Source organism: Mya arenaria, chromosome 2 (genome assembly GCF_026914265.1).
Source record: "Mya arenaria isolate MELC-2E11 chromosome 2, ASM2691426v1".
Classification (NCBI taxonomy): domain Eukaryota; kingdom Metazoa; phylum Mollusca; class Bivalvia; order Myida; family Myidae; genus Mya; species Mya arenaria.
This window is the reverse complement of record NC_069123.1, coordinates 29,210,522-29,232,999: the sequence shown is the minus strand read 5'-3', so window position 1 is coordinate 29,232,999 and position 22,478 is coordinate 29,210,522. Positions and strand designations below refer to the sequence as shown.

At 34.5% G+C, this 22,478-nt stretch overlaps 1 protein-coding gene and 1 long non-coding RNA gene across 3 annotated transcripts; one reads left to right on the top strand and one right to left on the bottom strand.

Annotated features, from left to right (window-relative positions):
• Positions 1-1,535: 1,535 nt before the first annotated feature.
• LOC128208284 (uncharacterized) lies at positions 1,536-7,410 on the top strand. The gene is made up of 5 exons (XR_008256877.1): positions 1,536-1,744; positions 1,935-2,093; positions 2,249-2,323; positions 2,445-2,588; positions 6,416-7,410. It is a non-coding gene; the product is annotated as an uncharacterized LOC128208284 (long non-coding RNA).
• A 148-nt stretch (positions 7,411-7,558) lies between these two features.
• LOC128208272 (pre-mRNA-splicing factor CWC22 homolog) lies at positions 7,559-18,967 on the bottom strand. Of its 2 annotated transcripts, XM_052911797.1 has the most exons (6): positions 18,503-18,967; positions 17,290-17,360; positions 16,486-16,540; positions 11,989-12,446; positions 11,812-11,843; positions 9,251-9,376 (listed from the first exon to the last, which is right to left on the bottom strand). In XM_052911797.1, the coding sequence occupies exons 1-5, from the start codon at positions 18,854-18,856 to the stop codon at positions 11,825-11,827; spliced, it is 957 nt and encodes a 318-aa protein (XP_052767757.1). In that variant the 5' UTR covers positions 18,857-18,967; the 3' UTR covers positions 9,251-9,376; positions 11,812-11,824. The 2 variants fall into 2 exon arrangements, with proteins under 2 accessions (XP_052767748.1, XP_052767757.1); XM_052911788.1 differs by lacking the exon at positions 11,812-11,843 and having other exon boundaries at positions 7,559-9,376; positions 18,503-18,965.
• Positions 18,968-22,478: the final 3,511 nt, after the last annotated feature.

The following is a 22,478-nucleotide window of genomic DNA, read 5'->3' as shown; positions in this document are numbered from 1 at the left end:
AGTAATTAAAATTGATATATGTAAGAATCATAATCAAGAATATATATTACAGGTTTGTTTTATAGGTCTTGGCGTACGTGTTCTTTAGTTTGTATGAATTAGAAGTATTTCGTACTCACTCTTATTCGAGCCACTTTCAACTACAAAGATTGTCTATACCTACAGTGTGCTGGGCACCTGTTCAGTGATGTCATAATAAATATTGCTCATGACGACAAATACTTTAATTTGGTAGCATATTAAAGGGGACAGAATGGCATTTTATATTGACTTATTAATTATTAAAAAACATTGCATGGGAAATAATTATAATTGAGGTACAAAAATAGTGTCAGTTGTAGATGTAAACTGCTATTCAAAAGGGTGTTTTTTTCGCAGTTCAGTTATGTTTAGCCACTTTTTTCCGATGTAAACTATATTCTTTTATATTATTGAGTTGACAAGAAAGAAAAATGTTGGAGTCTGATCGAAAGGCCATGTAAAGACTAAAGCTCACTTTAAAGCATAGACCAGTAAAAACACCTATATTGTGTTGGAGAGGATTGGACTTTGATAGGATACAGTGCCTGGTTATGTTTTTTCATTGATGTTTAGCAGTTAGTTTCATTAGGGAGACAAATATATGAGTTTTCTGTGCATATTGTGTTCAAAGGCCAAAACAAATGGTTTGGTCAGAGTTACATCCTTTTCAAAAAAGAAAGTTTTTTTTGTTTTTATATTGGCTTTCTGTAAGAATGTCATTGTCATCACTGGAGAAAGGTGTTAAAGTAATCTTCTGTATAAAGCTTTTAAGGATTTAAACTTCATATTATAACAGTCACTGACAGAGTATTAAAATGGTAGGGTCGGCGTCTATTTTGTAAGGGTCGGGCTTAAGAAGTATGGCCTTGTATGTGGAGTGTGATTCCTGCTATTGATGGCAATACTGCACTTGCGGTTATTTTTACAATTCATTAACCATGAAAATGTGAAGACAGTCTTATGCACCAGTCAATTGTAACTACAGCCTCCCAGGTGCAGGGAATAGCGGGGACTTTGTCTTGGTCAGCCAAGCCCGGGTAAAATCCCCGCCCTGCGGGACGAACTGCTGGTTAAACCCCCGCCAAATGCCTTCGCACCCCAGGGAACCTAGGTAAGGCCCATTCCTCGCTCTTTTTGGCGCGAAGACAAAACCACCGCATTTACCCTGCACTGCGGGGCCACCTGGAAGGTAAAAACACAGCCCATTTTCCCGGCTATCCCCAGTTTACCTCCTGTACTGAGGGGGGGGACATGGTTACAAATGACTGGTGCATTACCAAATGTTTTAATTATAATTGAATTAACTTAATTTGCAAGTTTAAATGGATCTGTCTTAACAAAATGATAACTGATGCAGTATAAAATTAGCTTAGACATTTTATTTTCAATAGCTTAATAACTGACAAATTTTCTTTGGGATCAAGTTATATACGAAAATGTTCGACACGTTTCATCACTGTCAGTAGCAGATTCAAATAAACCAAATTGGAATGATCATATTTATTTCAGCTTTCCAACATAGACGACTGTCCTACCAGTATTGAATTCAACAGCGTTTGATGAGTGAGCTGACGAGAGCCGCCTAGATGAATTTTCCTTTGATGTCCCCAGCCAGCTCTTCACCAAGAATAAATAACCTTGACCATCAAAGATGGCAAAAATCACCTAAGATCAAAGGTCACAAGTGCTCATCTCCTGTTTAGGCTTCGCCTATGGAGTCCAGGTGAGTTTAGTACATGCGTTATGGGTCAATTTGTAAAGGTAGAATCAATGTTGGCTGTATAGACAAGTTTTCGGTATCTTTACAAATACCATTTTGGACTTTAATGATAAGTGAAAAGTATTTGTCTGGTATAAATGACAATTGCTAATATTTTGTCATATGTATCGCAAATGCAATATTTATGCTTCAGAGAGAAAACAAGGCCTCCATAATCTGGGGTGCACATATAGGAGCAAAGCCATGGTGAAATGTGTTTGTTTGGCAGGTCAGGGATGCCTTCACACAGTTGCATGAGTCTCTGCATCCCAGTGTTCCAGACCAGGAACTTCACGCAAATGTGTACTCCAAGGTAACACATAATTCGCTTTTGTTTCACTGGAATTTGTTTGATAAAACTGCTCTGATAAATTGCACATTTAAGGCATGCCGAGTATACCCCACAGTAAGTCAGATTAAAGGTAACCACATAAGGTAAATGTAGCATACTAAATGCATGTTTTGCAGGTCAAAATGGCATAGCGAGAGATGATCTGGTTGCTGGCAATAACCATTGAGATGAACCCAAGACTCAATTTCGAGGTAAAAGGATTTCTAAAATATTTACATGTTCATATAAAAGTTTGTTTCATAGGCCGATGGTGTAATATCAGGACCACATTAAAAGTGTATGCATCAAATAACAATTCTTGTGTAATGACAGGTTTACAGCGACTTTATAGGCCGCAACAAGTTCTTGGTTGCTGACATCCAGCCAGACAGTCAGTGCCACTTTGTATTCGCCGCTCAAGATCAGCTGTCCCTGCTCTGTGAAGCATGATGCTAATACATGGACAGAACCTTCAAGGTAAAAAAATGAAATGATTAGTGCGTATATGATTATTATAACATCTCTTAAAACTGTTAAAATCTATACACATCCTTGTTGCACGTGACACATCTTACATGGGGTGTGTAAGACGAATTTTTCCAGCACTGGTCACATGACCGGAAACACACGTCTGGTATGCAAGAAACAACAGTGGTGAAGGTTTGTGCTACGTTTTTATGCTCTCTGAAGGGAGAGCATTTAGTCACAGCTTTATCCGTTCGTCTTTCTGTCCATCCGTCACACCCTTTTCCGGTCAATTACTCCAAAACTACTGATAGGATTAAAATAAACTTGGTATATATAAAGATGGCAATGAGAGAAAGTGCAGTGCATAAGAACCATAATGCTATCATGCATTATTTATTTAGGTATCTCCCCTAAACCATTTTGTTTCACAATCTGTGCTTGTCTGGACCATATCTTAGAATATACTGAAGGGATTGAAATGAAACTTCAAATATTGATAGCTGAAATTGAGAGAAAGTGCAGTACACAAAAACCGTCCTCCTGCCCTGCATAAGAATTTTTAGTTACCTTCCGAAATTTTAACAAATTTGGTACTCGTACAGACCACATCTTGGAAAATACTTAAGTATTGAAATGAAATTTGAAATGTAGATAGATGGCAATAATAGGAAGTGCAGTATCCAATACCTCCCTTAAACCTGTTTTTTTTTTTTGGATAATGGGTGCTGATCAGAACTTAAGGGATTGAAATGAAACTTCATACCCATTTAGATGGAAAATAGAGAAAGTGCAGCAGCCAAGCATAATTCTATCCTTCATATTTATCAAGTCTTCCATTAACCTGACTTTAGCTCGACTATTCGAAGAATAAGGAGGGCTTTACTACTCGCCCCAGCGTTGGCGTCGGGTTAAAGTTTGAGGGCAAGTTGGGATTTTCACTTATAACTTCAATACCCTTCATTCAATTCACTTAATACTTCATACAGTTGTTCAGGGCCATCACATAGTGAGGTAAGATAACTCCATATTATCCTTTATACAAATTATGGCTCCTGATTGACTATGTAACTTAGGTTTTAGTTTTAGGGCAGGTTGGGATATTCATTAATAACTTCTATACCCTTCATTCAATTGACTTAATACTATACACAGTTATTCAGGACCATCACACAATGAGGTTACATAACTCCATATTATCCTTAATACAAGTTATGGCCCCTGATTGACTTAGGAACTTAGGTTAAAGGTAGTAAGGGTTGACATAGTGTGAACAAACTTGGTATATAAAACAGGTTTATGCAGAGCTTTCATTGGATTGCCTTTTGGCCCCCTAGGGTCAAGGGCACTGTTACTAAAAATAGATTACTGTTTTGTACTGAATAACTTTAGTTATGGTTAACATTCTGTGACCAAACTTGATATGTAGGAAGAGTTTATGGAGGACTTCCATTGGATTGTGTTTGGGGCCCTTAGGATCAAGGTCACTGTTACAAAAAATAGAAGAAAGCAGTTGAAACTGCCAATCATTAAAAACCCAGTTTTGTCACATCGCGATTCTTATTAATTCTGTTAAATTTTATTTTTTTATTGCTTTTGACAGGCACATATTACATCATTATTGTATTCACTTCTAAGTCAAAGCGGCGTAGTTGAGCGCGCTGTCTTACAACAGCTCGTTTCCATAATGGGTGCTTGTAAGGGCCATATCTTGGAAATTACTTGAGGGATTCAAATGTATCGTTGTATAGAAACAGGTGGCAATTCCAGGAAGTGTAGTACCCAAGAATAATAATCCTACCCTGTATGCATATTTATTAAGTTATAACCCCTTAACCAGCTTAACATGATATTTTTCCATAACAGGTGCTTGGTCATATCTTGGAATGTTCTAAAGGGATTCAAATGAAACTAATATAGATAGATGTCAATGATATTAAAGATCCATATTCAGGATATCCTGCAATGTTCCTCTTCTACTGATATTTGTGAATTTCAATTGCTGCTTTTTTATTTCATTGTTTAAATTGACTTAAATCTACCATATTCCTCAAACCTGCCAATATCTTTCCTTGTTATGAATTTTTCCATGATAATGCTACAACCGTTCATTTTCTACCAGCACATTGTATTACAATTTCTGCCTTTTCATAGAAAATGGGCATATGGGGAGCATCCATCTTATGGGCATCCATTGCTTCAAGAGATACTCTTGTATTGAAACACTCCTTGAAATTTTCCACAGCCCATTACAGGACCAGGGATCAATTTGCAATCTCAATCTGGCAAGGCCTATTGACCCCAATAATTAAATTACTACAATAAAACACAAATCTCTGTAAGAAGTTGTGACCCTTAGAAAGCACTTTAGTTATGGCTGCAGCATTTTGGGGGAAGGGAAAGAACTACTACAGTAATAAACAACTTTCAATACAAAGTTATCGGTTTATAAAAATAGGGCTGCAGCGTGTCAAGGGCCATAATCTCGTCATGCATAGATGGATCTGACTAATTTAAAAAGAGAACCAAGCTTTCTTGGAAATTTAACAACTGCAGAAGTTTGGTCAGTAGAGCTAAAACAAAATCACCTCTGTCTATCCTTAACAGGCTGATTTATTACCATTGTAGTCTTAGCCAGAAGCCAGAGAAACATTGATGTGTGGGTTTGGGATGGATTTTCCCATGGAAGTACAGAGTAGTTATTAACCAGGTTTTCACATAGTGAAACCTGGTTATTAGAATGACGAACGTTGTTGTTCTGGCTGGCGCCCAGAAGGGCGCCCGGGCGGCGTTGAACTTGCCTATGAAACTGAATAATCTCAGTAAGGGTTGACATATCTTGAACAAACTTGGTTTATAGGAAGAGTTTATGAATACCTTTCATGGGATTGCGTTTGGGGTCCCTAGAGTCAAGGTCATTGTTACTAAAAAAAAGAAAAATGGTTAAAACTGAATAACTTTAGTTAGGGTTGACATCTTGACCCAACTTGGTATAAAGGAAGAGTTTATGGATACCTTTCATGGGATTGCGTTTGGGATCCCTAGGGTCAAGGTCACCGTTATTAAAAATAGAAAAACGGTTGAAAGAATAAATTTAGTTAGGGTTGACATATCTTGACCCAACTTGGTATAAAGGAAGAGTTTATGGATACCTTTTATGGGATTGCTTTGGGGTATAGTCAGGGTTCACATATCTTGACCAAACTTGGTAAATAGGAAGAGTTTATGGAGAGGAGACCTTTCCTGAGATTGCATATAGGGCTTCTAGGGTCAAGTTCACTGTTACTAAAATAGAAGAATGTTTGGAACTGAATAACTTTAGTCAGGGTTCACATTTCTTGACCAAGCTTGGTATGGGCGGCTTCAAACTCACCTATGAAACTGAATAATTTCAGTAAGGGTTGACATATCTTGACCCAACTTTGTCTAAAGGAAGAGTTTGTGAACAAGTTCCTTTAAAATCATTTTCATGTTCCAGCAACAGAGTTTGATGATTTACTAAAATCACAGATGATAACAATATCTATATGTGCCATGACAAAAGTAAAATAATCAACTTTCCCTTTAACCAATTTTACATGTTCTTTTACATACACACAACACACGACAAATCAACTTAGTTATAATTCTCACAACACAGGCTGAAGTTCTTCTGTCAATCATTGAAAACCTGGTTTCGTCGCATTGCCGCATTTCTTGTTTTACTCATTGAACTTATTTTAAATATTTAAAAAGAATTAAATTAATAAGACGGTAAGGCCAGGTCAAACAGTTAACATGACGTAATTTACATTATTTTACTAGTAATGTTTCAAATGCTATATCCTATGTATTTGCAGATATTCCACAGCAGCAGCTGCGACTGATGCCAGGGGGAATAACAGTTGTTTTTCATTCAAAATGTAGATAAACATGAATAAACTTAAATCTTATACCCTGTGTGTCAAATTATTTTTGAATTTTGTATAGATTTGAGGGTCAAAGGTCAAGGTCATTTAAGATTGATATTGTATAGTTTTTAGGGTCAAAGGTCATTTTGGATTGATATTGTATAGATTTTAGGGTCAAAAGGTCATTTCTGATTTTACTTTGTATAGTTGAAGGTCAAGGTCATATTGGATTAATAGGATATATTTTAGGGTCAAAGGTCATTTGGGATAGATTTTAGAGTCAAAGGTCAAGGTCATTTCTGCTTTACTTTGTTGTGTCAAGGTCATTGGATTGATATTGTACATATTTTAGGGTCAAAGGTCATTTAGGATATATTTTATGGTCAAAGGTCAAGGCCATTGGATTGATATTGTACATATTTTATGGTCAAAGGTCATTAGGGATATATTTTAGGGTCAAAGGTCAAGGTCATTTCTGATTAACTTTGTATAGTTTAGGACAAGGTCATATTGGATTGATATTGTATAGATTTTAGGGTCAAAGGTCATCTGGGATTGATATTGTATAGATTTTAGAGTCAAAGGACAAGGTCATTTCCGATTGATTTTGTGTAGTTGAGGGTCAAGGACAAGGTCATTTCCGATTGATTTTGTATAGTTGAGGGGCAAAGGTCATTTGGGATTGATATTATATAGATTTTAGGGTCAGAGGTCAAAGTCATTTCTGATTAACTTTGTATAGTTGAGGGTCAAAAGTCAAGGTCATATTGGATTGATAGTATAGATTTTAGGGTCAAAGGCCTTGCTGATTTACTTTACATAATCAAAGGTCAATGTCATTGGATTGATATCGTATAGATTTTAGGGTCAAAGGTAAATTCTGATTACTTTGTACAGTTGAGGGTCAAAGGTCAAGGTCATATTGGATTGATATTGTATCATTTTTAGGGTCAAAGGTCATTTCTGATTAACTTTGTATAGTTAAGGGGTCAAAGGTCAAGGTCATATAGGAATATTATTAATAGGTTACAGTCATGATTTCAATAAAAAACAATAGGTCAAGAAGACAAGTTTCTGATCAATTAACTTAAATGGTTTTCTGGTTTTATTTAATGTGTATAAAATTCAGTTATGTACAAAGTTTAAGAAAACCTAATGATTACCATATTTCTTTATACATTGAAGAGATATTGAATTCATGTTCAAAAATGGAATGTGTTATAAGGCCAAACATAAAAAATGTGGTTCCTGTAACATGCTGAGACAATCCTAGGCAGGATATTTTTTATTGTGTTCTCATTGTTTTGTTCATATTGCTAACATTAAGCAGCACAATATAAGTAAACTGCATCGCCTTGAATAACTTGTACAATACTGTTAAAATTAATTTACTTTTGGAACTTAAAAATAAGCCTGGTTACTGGATCCACATTATTTTTGTTCAGCCTAAGATGTGTTGTATTGGGTTTCATTATTTTTACATACATTTAATGTTGTTTTTATGATATGATTGCAAATGTTAAGAATTTACAAATGTGGCAGAATGACACTATATACAGTTTATAAAATACATGGAATGGTTACAAATACAAGCTGTATAAAAAATATATGATGATGATCTATATACAAATAATTGGAAGTACATGTATACTGCCGAAAAATGCATACTATTGTGTATAAGAAATAGCGGTCGAGACTTGACAATAAATTTTACAAGTTTCAGACAAAATTGTAGACCTATCTTATTCTACGACACTAGGATACATCTTAAACTTTGTTTCATTTTTAACAAAAATGGTCATTATGGGTTTCGTGCCTAAAACACTATAGGAATGTAAAACCATAAACATATGATATGTACACATTATAGTCCATTTTTAATTTTTATACATCAATGAAATCTATGGACAAAGCTTTAAGACATCCTTATATGAACCAGCTAGACAACCAACATGGAAAGTCACAGAATTTTGTGAAAGATTTATAGCACTTGTTTAATATATTTAATTGCTTGAAAGAGGATGGATTCAGAGGAATAATATATAACAGTATAAATATATGTATCATCCATGTTTTTACAAGACGTCACTTTGTGTTTAAAAAAACATACTTAATGAGATACAAAAACAAGAAGCCCATAATGACCAATGCTTTACTGGCATGGCTTTTTAAGTCAATTTCAAATCAGAGCATGAAAGGGAGTAAACCAACTGCACTTTCTGGGTACAGGTTTACTCTCTTGGACTGTAATTTTCACCTCTAACAAAACAAAGGTAATTAGAACAAAAAGGGTACACTATTTGAAAACAGGTTGTCTCCCTTTGACTGCATCACTTGGTTATAATAGCAATTTTGATCATTTCGAGAGCCATAATCCAGTCATGAATTGGCAGATCTGGCTGGTTTAAAAAAGGAACAGAGTTCTGATGTATATCTAACTACTGTTTAAGTTTGTTAAAAATAAAATAAAAACTGAAGACTAAATCACGTTCACAAGTAGTTGTATACAGAGTCAAAGGCGACAAACACCGCGTCATCACATGATTCGTGCCGTTTACCAGTAGAGCTAAAAACTGTTTGGGAGATTGTTTTATAATTTTCTCTGTTCAATAAAAGACCAATCTGATTATTGAATTCATAATTATTACACAATAAGCTGTGTAAGCAGATCTACAATTCGGACTTGTAACTGTTACACAATATTGAATATTGCTATGTCATAGACAAGGGTAAATTAAATTTGCACAATAAACCATTCACAAAGATATGTCGCAATGTGTAAAGACACAGCAGATCTAGAGGTCAGACTCGTCCATGCCTTGTTGGTCACGTTGTAAGCGTACTGTGGTCTGTATCTGGTATGTCCGAGATCCAGGGTCCACGTCCACTCCTCGTTCATCACCTTGCGGTCTGGAATGGGAGTGAATAATTTAATGATGATTCTAAATATTTCAAGGATTGCATCGAGACATCTTCTTTATTAAGAAGTTAGAGCAATCACAGGGGTGACAAGGGGCACAAATTATGGTATATGAGAAATGGGTCGCAATTTAAAGGCATGTTATTAGGTATATAACCAAGCATCTATAGATCTTTCAATCATCATTGATAGTTCCGAATTTCTAAGTTAACAAAGGGCAATAAACCTGACAAAGCATGAATTATATAATATGTCACAAACATCTTATTAATACACTGAGCAAAGGAAAGTTTGAACTAAAGGTTTTAAAATCATGAACAAAACCATACAAAGTGTCATAATTTCTTAGTATACGAAGGGCCAGAAATCTGACAATAATGAAGCATTAGAAACATAAATTTTCACATAAGAGCGTTTTGCTACTGTGAGGAAGTTTAGAAAGTATGAATTTGATACCCTAAGCAGCTGATAAGTTATTATCAAATTAGAAATGTGTCCATATAACACAGATGCCCCCATATTCTGTGTTTGTCACATAAGCAAGGGCCAATATTTTCTCCATTCTCCATAAATGTGCATCATAATTATGAGTTCCACAAACTAAGAACAGTGGGAAACTAAATCCCAGGTGCACAATTTTATTAAGTACCTAAATAACATTCCGCAAAGGTTTGTTTACTCTTGGCGAATTGTTTTTGAGTTTTGAACAACACAAGTCCAGAAATGCTATTTTTGCTTATTCAAGGGCCATTACTCTTGTTTTACTAAATGCAGCGTGAAACGAAACCCCAGGTGTAAAACTACATCACACTAAAAAAGCCACAAAAAACATAAAAAATATGACCGACAGAAAGGGCAATTACTTCAGGGCACCTGCACATATTTTGTGGCCCTAATAACTAGAAATGTTCATTGATTAAATTTTATAAAGATCAACAGAAACTATTCCATTTGTGTGAGGCTAAATGAACAAATTATAAATACATAAACTTTTCCTGAAAGAGTCCCAAAGACCTAGTTTTACCCCAAGATGACACACTTTAACATAGAAGATTTCATGGACACAAATATTTTTAAAAAGTTAATTAAAATTACAATCTAGAATGGAAAAAAGCTCATAACAGACTAAGTTACAATGCAGACAAATTTTCGGAACAAGGTTTGTGAAGATTTAATAAAGATTTGACCTAGTGACCTAGTTTTTTACCTGAGGTGACCCATATTCACAAATGTTCAAGCAAACAATAATTGGATAAAAACTATTATTGAACTATTTTAATATGAACAAAAAATGCATTTTTAACAAGTGAAAAGAATTGAACTAGTTTTACCTGATGTGACCCATATTCACAAATGTTCAAGAAAACATGCACAAAAGCATTCTGACAAAGTTCATATCAATTGGATGAAAACTATTGACTTTATGGCATGGAATAAAAAATTCCTAATACCTCACCTAGTGACCTATTTTGTTTGCCTGAGGCGACCCATATTCACTAATGTTCAAGATATAATGTTTTGCCATTCTACAACCTGTAATTTTTCATTGAAAAATCTGTCTCAAAATACAAATTTTACTTATGTGCCAGATAAACCCACCTTTAGGTCAATTAGACACATCAAAAGCACTGGATTGGTTGGAATATATATTTCCTTAAAATGTGACCAAGTAGAAAACATGTTTTAACTTAAAGTTACAAAGTTTAAAAAGATGAACTGTTACTGAAGATATACAGTTTCATTTTTTTCTATTTTAGTTATGGTAACATTGACCTTGAATTGACCTAGTGACGTAGCTTTTTGACCTGAGGCGACCCATATTCACAACTGTTCAAGACAACATGAAGAAAAGTATTTTGACAAAATTTCATAACAATTGGATAAAAAATATTGACATGGAATAAAAACTTCATTAGATTTGATCTGGTTCTTTACCTCTCATTTTTGTTTTATTGTTTTTATAAATGGTGAAGAAAAGGTAAAGTTATCTTAGTTTTTAATTTTAAGCAAAATGCTGCCTTTCAACATAGCATTTATGACCTTATTTATCATGTGGTTTAAACACACTGTTTGTGGGGTCCTTACTATTGAGGAGTAATCTTATTTGAGCAGCGTTGCCTGCATCCAGTGTTTCCTTAGAACTTTTTGACTTGCTAATATCAAAACACAATAAATGTAGTTTTCCTAGAAGAAAGATATCCCAGTTATGAAAATGATTAAATTTTACATCACCTACCCCATTATTTCATCAAAAGACTTTTATAAATTTAAGTTTATAAGCATAGAAGTCACATTAAGCATTGTTTAAAGCCCAGTCTTTAGCAGTATTCACAAAAAAATTGACAACAAGCATTTTATTATATACAAATAATGCTGCATGATTAGTACCATAAGATACCAAGAAAATTAACCTAAAGATACTTACATATCTTGCGATTTTAAACACTAGGATAAAACCTTGAAAAAAGGGATGTTTCTTTACTGAAAACTTACACAGTACATCATATATCATTATATAAGAAATATTTTTAAAAATACTGATTTCAGTATTGATACTGTGAACCCTCCCTGTTGTAAGTGGTTTCAGTAAAATTAAACTCACTGTGAGTTAGCCTCTGCCTGCTTCCTGAGTTCAGCCCGCCTTCTGTCCTCCTCAAGTCGCCTTCTCTTGTCATCCTCGTATCTTCGTCGAGCCTCTGCCCTGCGTTTTTCATCTTCTGGACCTTGTGGTGGCCTCCTTGAGCGGTCTCTGTCATCAGGTCCCCTTCTGTCATCAGGTGGCCGCCGTCTGTCATCTGGAGGTCTTCGTTTGCGCTCCTCATCATCTGGTGGCCGACGGCGACGATCTCTATCATCGGGAGGTCGACGCCCTCGTTCCTTTTCATCTGGTCTGTCCATGTCACGCTTAAGTGGTCGGTCATGTTCGTCTTGTGGTTGACGTCGTGGTCGGTCACGTCCGTCACGATTGTCACGCGGTCTATCGCGGTCGTCTTTGTAACCACGGTTATCATAGCCACGTGGCTTGCTATAATCACCCTGGTTACCTCTGTCATTCACACCCTGTAAATACCAAAACATACGCAAAATTAGTATCTTACTCAGGAGAAACAGGAGGGGAGGAGAGTACAGGACTTTTTTCTCATGTGATAACCGTGGTTACAAGTCTTTTTGGGTCAGGGTCAAATAACTCCTGCCTGTACATCTTCCCATCTTGCTTTCCTGGTAAGGGCAAACAATGTCTACACTACTGCTAATGCAACGCTCTAACCACTTGCTTCATTATGTGTGTAACATTACAACAAATAACACTCAACATGTTACATGTTTAGAGCACTCAACAGGTTGCATGCTTGGAGCGCTCAACAAGTTGATGTTTGAGAAAGCTGAATAGAGGATTATTATTTTTGTCATTTTCAGTTAATTAAATTAATTTAATTGACCTTAATCATGCACAAATAGTAAATTCAAATTAATCAATCTTCTGTCACAAAATATTAGTGCATTTCTAAAGAAACATTTTAAATTGTGAAAAAGTGTTTTTGTTAAATTGTGTGTTAAGACTTAAGCATAAACAAGCTTTTATGAACTTTAAAAAAATAACCATGCAAAACAGAAAATATTTATAAGTTATAAAAATTGCAATGCATAAAAAAATATTAAAATAAAAACACTGGAATTCACTGTTTTCATTTTCTAATATTTTCTGCATTTTACTCCATGCTGACAACAGATAATGCTCAAAACATGCAATATTACTGACTTCAAAATTTTTATAAATGAACACAAAATGTTAATACAGATAACTGTTACATACAATATTCTACCCCACCCACACATTTTGAACAAGTGGCTAAAGAGTTGCCTGTGCATAGCAGATACAGGAAAAAAAGACAGCACTGGAAATCATACTGAGAATACTATAAACTGACATAAGTATTAAAGTTATAGTGAGTCATATTAAATTATTAAGATTTTACAGTGTCTTTCACATATTTTTTTACCTCAAAGTTAATTTTGAAAAAAATGGTATAATGGATAAATATCCTTTTTTATTAATTTTGGATGCAACTGTGTTTTTTGAGGCTTTAATAATATTCTGATGTGACCTTCACATTATTATATCACTGTCAGACTTAGAATAGAATACCTCAGTGTTTCACTTTCAGTATGTAATAAGTGGCAAAGAATGGTACCACACATTAAGATACCTAATTGGTAATAGAGACTTGCAGGTGATTTCATTAAAAAATGGAAATTGATGTTATATATTTCAGGAGTTGAATACATATTTGTATGATCTAATATCTTGAAGCTCACTATAACAGATACACCCTGAGAAATACCAGTATCTTATATTTCACAGTACATTTTCCAGCGCCAAACTAGCTAAAATGTTGTGTTGATGTAATGATGAATGAAAACAAAGATATAAAATCCTACAAAAAATGAAATTAAGATATTATCTTAAAAATAATCATAAGTTATCACAGTCCTCACATCAAAAAAGTACATTTTTCAACACATTTATAATTTACACAACAATTCATGTACAACAGATACAGTTAAGTCTACTATACTGGGTATATTTGCTACCATTCTTGACCACTCAGGTTGTTAAAATGATTGTTGATATATATAACATGAATGATCGTGTTAGTGCTTTGAATTTAAAGAACCAATAAAATTTCTTTTTTGATGTGACAAATCCATAGTTCAGACTTGAGCATGTTAATAATATATTTAATTTATTCATTTAATTTATTTGTTTTTAAAGAACAATTTTATAATCACAGATTTTTCACAGCACTGACATATGAGTGATGTCCCATTATGATTAGGATTTCTAGGGGAAGGAATTGTGAAAGCAAGAAAAAACAGGGCATTTTATATTCTACGGATGATAATAATTGTTATCATTTATTTCAAAAAAAAAGTTTAACATTATTTGTCTTTTAGCCTTTTAGAAAGGGTTGCTTTCTAGATTTCTAGATATAATTATGAAAATCAACCTTTTCCAACATTTTCTTTATGAAGCCCGCTTTATTATTATTCAAATCTTTATATAAACATCATATCTATCAAATTTACTGTCGCATATTGAAGTAATTACCAAAGAATGAAAGGTTCATCAAAACTATACATGTTACAATTGAAGGAAATCTCTAAATACACATTTACAAACTTGAAAAGGGGCCTTTTTGACAGCAAAAGTACCCTGAAGACCTAAACTCACTAGGAAGCAAGAATAAAAGAAAGCTTTGAGAATGGATACATATATATCATTAGTTATGATCTAAATAAAGCCAAAACCTAACACACTTTCCAAAGCCAGCTACAATTTTAGCTACCATTCTAGTTCTTGCTATACTATTTATAAATCATTCTGTTTTCATAATACAATTCTTATATATTCACAAAGCTCTAAATTCAATAATCTGAGTTTCTGGATAATGTCTATTTCATCTGCATATAAAGATGTTTCTTCATCAAACCAATCAGGAGTAATATTCCACAATGTATTTTTACTAGTTATGAGCAGCAGTTTTTTCAACCCATGGGCTCTGATATTCGGAGTATATTTCTTTTCTGCTTTTCCTTATTTAGTTACCTTTGTTAACAGTTGTTCCCTCAGACCCTTACGTCGAGGACTACTACTAGCATGTTCCTTATTCAGACAAAAGGCATGTTACAATAAGATGGTGTTTATCATGCGGGTTAGTTGCATGTTTTCATATTCCCTGACTTTCGCATTGAAAGCCCTAGGATTTGTCCTGATTTTTTTCCCTTGTAAATGGACAAATGTAATTAATAGTTTGATTTTTGAAATAGTTTTATCAACAAAGAAATTACACTTTAGCCTCATGAAGTGTGCCACAATTACAACCTTCCACAGATTCTAACTTCCGGACAATCATGATTCATCCTTTTGTAAGCACAAAACCATAAGAGTCAATGTTATAATGAGCTATGCTTTACATACATGTATATTGAGCATGTATATTGATACGAAGCAATCCCATTCTCTAAATGAACATAATTGCATAACTAGGATTTTAATATAAAGATTTCAGATGGAAACTACCATTTAAGCAATAATGCATTCATGCATGAAACATTACGGGTGACACAAGAAAAAGCATGCATACATGCAAATATATTATTGTGCATGTTCTAGGCCTATGAAACTGTTTGTTTCCAATTTCACTGCCATTTCTAGATTTGAAGAGGTTGGGATGAGATTGTTGTTTTCACACTTTAAACCATCTCCATTTACATGTAGTCAAAATTAATAAAAAATAGCCCATTGGCAACTGATAAGAAACGGACAAAGAAATTGCTACAGTGGTAAACAAAATCATTCAGGGGTGATTTTATGGGGTAAGTCAGGATACGGGAAACAAACATTTTTTGCTACGCCTAAAAGCTATACTTTTATATAAGAACTAAGGTGTTGTGTGCAAACATTTGCTTGTATGGGACATGCCACAGCAGTGCAGAACTTCTATAACTAACTGATGGTGCTTAAAGCTGCACCCTCACTGATTTTGACCGTTTTTGACAACTTTCTATTTTTTTGTCTTGGAATATGCCAAGTTATGCCAAGTCTTTGGCAAGAAATGATGTAAGACTGCTGACAAAAGATCAGATCACAGTTTTTTTCATATTTACTTCGAAAATTGATGTTTTAAAGCTAAAAGCTTTACTCATGCTTTTAGACAGATGATTTTTTGGCAGTTTTCTAAACAACTGGGATACCATATGTTCTATTGTAAGTTTTCTTATGTGACTTTATTGAAGTTATTGAAGTCAAAATCAGCTGATTTTGAAACAAAATTTAATAAAATGTGTCAACACTGTCAGTCTGTGAGAGTGCAGCTTTAAGGCACACAAATAATGTAATATTAATCTCAATAAATTGATTTTAATAAATGATATTATGAGAAATTGACAATTAACTTGATGAATTACACAATTGGCTGAGAGCAAACAGTATCAAATTTGAATAATAAGATTGAATTTTACATGAAGTGATGGACAGCATGCTTTCAAGCCTGTGTATAAGCGATGCAGAAAAAAGTGAAAGGAGAGGGAAGCTTACCGGCCGTCCAGGGTGACGAACATTGTGTGGCGTGGTTCCAGACTTCAACTCTGTCCTGTTAGAATCAGCAAAAAAATCATATAAGAACTTAGTCTACACTTAAAATATTTTCCTCAGATTTAAGCTCTTTACTGCTCAACAGATGAATGACAGAATTTAAAATAGGGCTTTAGTCAGGATTTAACCAGGATAGGATGCTGCAAAAAAGGGACAAGGTGTTTAGGGCACATCGTATCTTGCAGTGAACTTAATTTTTTTATAAAAGACAAAAATGTTTTAGAAATGTGTTAAATTCGAGTAATTTTATCTTTTAACTGAAAGACATATTAAGTTTTGTAATTATTTTCAATCATATAATAATCTTTTAAATAAATCATAGAAACTATATGAACTTCCTGGTCTCCATGAGTGCAGAGAGGCCTGCTTCCAAGGGCAGGGTTCAGCAACCTCCTATAACTCTTGAGCTAGACCCCATTTGAAATATATCTAATAATCACTGTGAACTATCATTTTCCCGTTTATTCAGCATTTGCAGTTTATGTTAGTAACAGGAATCTGTTTCCATGACCCATATGCACATTTGCTTTGTACATCACAGAAAACAATACCTGAAGACTATGGCAATACCTCAACTCTTTCTTGCTAATTGATCACAAAGCGATGGCATTCAGAGCCATCTGCATTATGAGCAAAATTATTTAATAACTAATTTCAAAAAAGGATCACACATAGTAACATTTACATCATGGCTTGAAATGTTTGAGTTAATGATCTATCATATAAACCAAATTTCTGTGATCTTACTTCTTTTGCTCTTCGTAGGACAGCTTGCTTTTGTGGACAACAGCAACACCATAGTCACCAATGGGTCGAAACTAAAGCAGAATGAAATGAATAGTTATTATTTAGTATTAGTGGTTTATTACAATATCATCATGACAACTGTTTGAAAAACTCAATGTTACAAACATTAAAATATGATCTTGTGGGGAATACCTTTTAATCAAAATTGTTAAAAATGAATTTGTGACACTTACAGCTGCATTCTCACAGATTTACCGTTTTGACAACTTCAGATAACAGATTTTCATATTAAAGTTAAAAAATAATCCGTATAATTGTAAGTTGACGGATTTTTTTTTAAGATTTTTGATATGGAAAATCATTAAAGTACAAATTGTACCAAAACTGGGTAGTTATTCGGATCAGGATTTCGGGTTAAAGCATATTGCGTCTATAAAATATCATAAAAACAAGAAATATTACCAGTTAATATTATTTTATATTAGTTCCGTACACAAAAAATAAATATCCAACAAATAATTATGAGTTTGATGGGTTATTCTTCATTTCATTCTGTCAAAAACATAACAATATATTTACAAGGTCTATCTCGAAGCTTCTCCGAGGTGGCTGAGTTATTACGATTGGGTCGAGTTGTTCCCCTTGGCATAATTGTTGTCAGTGTCGGTCAAGTTTCGTTTTATTGGAAAGGTAAATCCTGTGTTTTAATGCATTTAATGCTCGTTTGGTACAAAGTAGATTAGCACTTAAATGGTAAAATATAATTATCTATCTATAAACCTTTATTATCCATTCCAAACATTAAATATTTCACTTAATACAATTTCCTTATTTTTTTCAACCCCCCCCCCCCCCCCCAGTTTTTGCACAAACCCGTTTAGATATTAGAGATTGGAAGAATCCCGTAGAACACTTCTATTATTATAGACTAAGTTCAAAAATTGATGTTTTATGCATTTCTCTTAAACCGTAAGTAATGTTTCTAGCCATAAAACATTAATTTTCGAATGGAAATATAAAAAATTAATCTTTTGTCAGCAGTCTTACATCACTGGTTTGCAGATAGTTATGCAAATATTTGCTCATTCCAAGACAAAAAATAAAAAAGTTGTTAAAACGGAAAATCTCATTATCTATGAGAGTGCAGCTTTAAAAGTAGCAATGAGAGAGTTAAGCAATTAAGGCAAACATGACATGTGGCAATGATACTTACTGCCAAATCTTTGCGGTATTGGTTTGTTCTGTTTCTTGCTATTTGCAATAGGAAGACTGCAATACCACAACACAAGAGGAACATTGCCACGAAGAACGGACCCAAAAACTGGGCATTCCAATCCACAAGGTAGACATGTCGGTGGCGAAGGGTGATAAGCAAACAACCTATTACGAGGCAGATTGCCCCAAAAATGACCAGGCATAAGGCGATTTTAGAGAACAGGTAACCTGGACCTATCGAGACACCATTTAGTTCGCCGTGAATTCGTCCCTGAATAAACTCATGGTAAGCGACAACGGTGTCCTTGTCGCTAGCCCTTTCTTTGCCCCGTCGGTTTGTTTTCGGCTTCATTTTCTAACTCATTTTTCCAGTATTTTCGAAAATATTTACAAACACAATAAAATGGACGACAATTTCAATTTCCTGTACACTTCCGCCTTTGTTGAGTCACAACGCATGCGCACCTGTAATTACCTGTGTTATTACCTGTAATCTGTATCATTGGACGCTTACCTTCAATGATTACAATAAGCGTCTCAGAACAGGTAAGGTCACGGTGTAGTAAACCTTTTTATCTGTAATTAAAATTGAATAGTCCCCAAGAAATACGTGAATATAACGAAACAATTTCATTCAATTAATATAAAAAACTTTATCCCAATATACCAGCTTTATCGAGACGCATAAAACATGCATTGGAAATATGTACACGCACGTGACTTCGGAGCCTGGGGACGGTGTGGGGCAGCTGAAAGCCCCCATCCCCTTCATTTAAATCAGAATGAAAGGCTAAAGATGCTACTTGGGTCACAGAAATGGGGTTCGCGCTCTACCGTAGAAATTATTAATAGAGTTGGTGTCATGATCTTATATTAAAGATTTGTTTTCTTACACGGGAGAGTGATGTGTCCCTAGCCCATGCCCGTAGGCCATTTTTGCGTTGTTGTTGTTGTTTTTTTGTTATTATTATTTCAAAACATTTCAAGTTAAATGTTAAAATAATTTGAACAGTTCTTGTAAAAATATATCACTGGGCTTATCTTTAATAATATTTTTCATCATACAGTGCACATCATACACTGACTTTCTGTACATTTCGTAACTGTACACTCTTACATGGAAAGGAATTTGTATTGCTTGTTTTCCAATCCATTTTATCTGAGTATTGTTGTACTGTTATTTTTGTAAAAATGAACTGCATAAAATATGTTTGAACTAATGCCATGGCCAGCGGACAGTAAACAAACCACACACGAACATCCGCCTGAAATCAGAGAATTTCACGTTTGTACCCGCAGCGGCCTGTACGCCCTTTTGAAACGTCGGGACGTCTTTCAACAGATTCCAAGAAAACCTTAAAAGGGTTGTCAGTTTTCATAGGCCACTGCTCATACGGTAATGTTTATGCGAGCTCATTTTTAATTAACAAATACATTTTGGCAATCTTCTCTATTTTAACTGTTTGATTACATCGGAGTGTTTATCCGCATTTATTGTCCAAAACACACAGACAGGAACATTAGGGATGATGAAAAATGGCCGCTGTTTTAACCCCTTTTATCACACGTCTGGGCGTTATAGTCTTTAACAATGCCTCCTGACAGATATAACCACGAAAATCAGTCAGATTTTACGAGTTATGATCCCATTGGCGTTTATTTCTAAGATGTTGTTAGGCAGCTTTCATCTGTGATGGCCTATAAAACAAGATTTTGGCAATAATTCACTCCGTTTATGAGTATTTACACTGTAAAGCACACTATGCTACATTGTTGGCGTCAAAGAATTTCAGAAAATTAATAAATTCTGATTTTTTTCTATCTCTGTCTCTTTGGCGTAGCGGAACGTATTTTGAGATTGGCTAATTTAATGCATAAATTCGTGATCCAAGATTGCTTTTTTGTCATCCTCATGGAAAGAAAACATTATTGCATCAAGTCATTACCAGGACAGGAGGGTTGTTGTTATTTCAGTATTGCATAAATTCCTCAGGCGTTAATTTATACGGCCAGGGTGATGAAGTTTTGCGTGTGAGCGGACTGCTTGGAATTACCCACCATATTGTGAACACCCAAGAAACGCTCGCGACAGATACTGACTGACAATGTGATACGGGCTGCAGACGGAAAACACGGAAAATCGCCATTTTCTTGAACAGAAGAAAACGCACAAGTTTTTAGTAGAATAAAATCCACCCTATATGAACCTCATTAGCCTGAAAAATAAAGCTTTTTCATTACACCAGTTTTTTTTTAATTCACAAACATGTCTTTTTATTCTCTCGCTGGATTTCAAAAATACGTATTCTCTTACGTTTAATATAAATATATATTGACTATTTCAAATGAACTCTCTTTTTTATTATTTTAATACAATCGTGTATGGTATTTAATACACCGCATTTTTAATATACTGCATTTATCAGACACTTCTCATTAATGATTATTGATGTACAAATGTATTTTAGAAAACCAAAACACATTTCTGGATATTAGGTAAACAATCTTCTAAAGTTGAACTTTTACCTCAGCTATCAATACAAACGCAAAATCTAGTTCACTATTTAAAGTATATTGGATTCTTTCATCAAAGTAATTGTTTTATGTCAGGAGCTATGGAGAATTACATTTAAGGTGATGCGTAACCTTTTGACCACGTGACAATGTCACGAGACATCGAGATTTCTCGGTGGAACGCGAGAATGACTGTCTCCCATCTTACTTCCTTGTTTTGACAGATTGTCCGCAGTTAATCCGCTCAATTGGCTGTTTTGTATGCGCAAAAACCAGTATCACCGCAATATGCCAAATAAATATATCAATCAATATATCATTTATGACACTTAAGGTATTAGGATTATGACAGGCGGGAAAAATGGGGAAAGAACTATTCAATTTCGGAATTAAATTCTCCTGAGAAATTAATTTGTGAAAATAGCATTGACCATGCAGAATCCAGAATTTTTGGGCAAAGATAAAAACTATGCCCCTTCTTGGATTCCGTTTCATCAGAAAAACGTGTCGTCTAGAATTTAAACACGTGTCAAGCAATTTAACAATAGTTAACATATCTTTGCTGAACAATTTCATTAAATGATCGATAGGTCCAGGGTTTTAATGAAAGCAAGGAATTACCATAAATATTCTATGAATTTAAATGCTTGCTACCACCAGTTTAATTTAGTAGTGGACAGAAAATATTTGTCTTACCATTATAGTAAATAGCCGTCACACTTGTTATGAATATATACATACTAAAAGCCAAAAACAAACACCATATTTCGCCAGTTGGAAAACAATGATTGTTAACTTTACAAATAATTCTAGACGGCCGGAACAGCTTTAAAATTACCAATTTAGCACGCGTGATTGTTCTGCGCTCGAGATCGCGTGCGCAGTAATTGTTGACAAGTGACTGTTTCCCTTTACAGATAGCTTCGCACGCGGCAACATATTTGGGAAATTGAAAGCGCATATGGCGTGCAAAAGGGACATCATAACTTTATTACCATTTTATAGCAGCGGTCGTACAATTGAACTGTAATGGTATATGCTTCCTCCTGGGACTCCAAATAGGGTTGTGTCATCCAAAGTTTCCTGAAATTGTCCACATCGAAACGCTAGTTTTCCATGCATGGAAGAGACGTAGCACTTCACATTTCAGTAAAGAGTATGTTTTGTCTTGAAATGCTCGTTTTCTTCGCTAATGCAAATTTTTGTACAATGTTTCTTGTAATAATTTTCAATATTTTAAATGAAGACAATAAATTCGCGCCACGGCAATTTATTTCTATATATTTATATATTTGAATTGGTTTAAAACCTTAAAAAAAGCTCAAACCATAATCCTGGCGACTTAACATTAATTGCCTGCAGCATTACACATGAAAATGGCCAGTTAAAAAAAATGAAGATGAAGTTTATGGAATATCATATAGATTAGGTTCATGGAATGTCGTGTAGTTGAGGTTCAT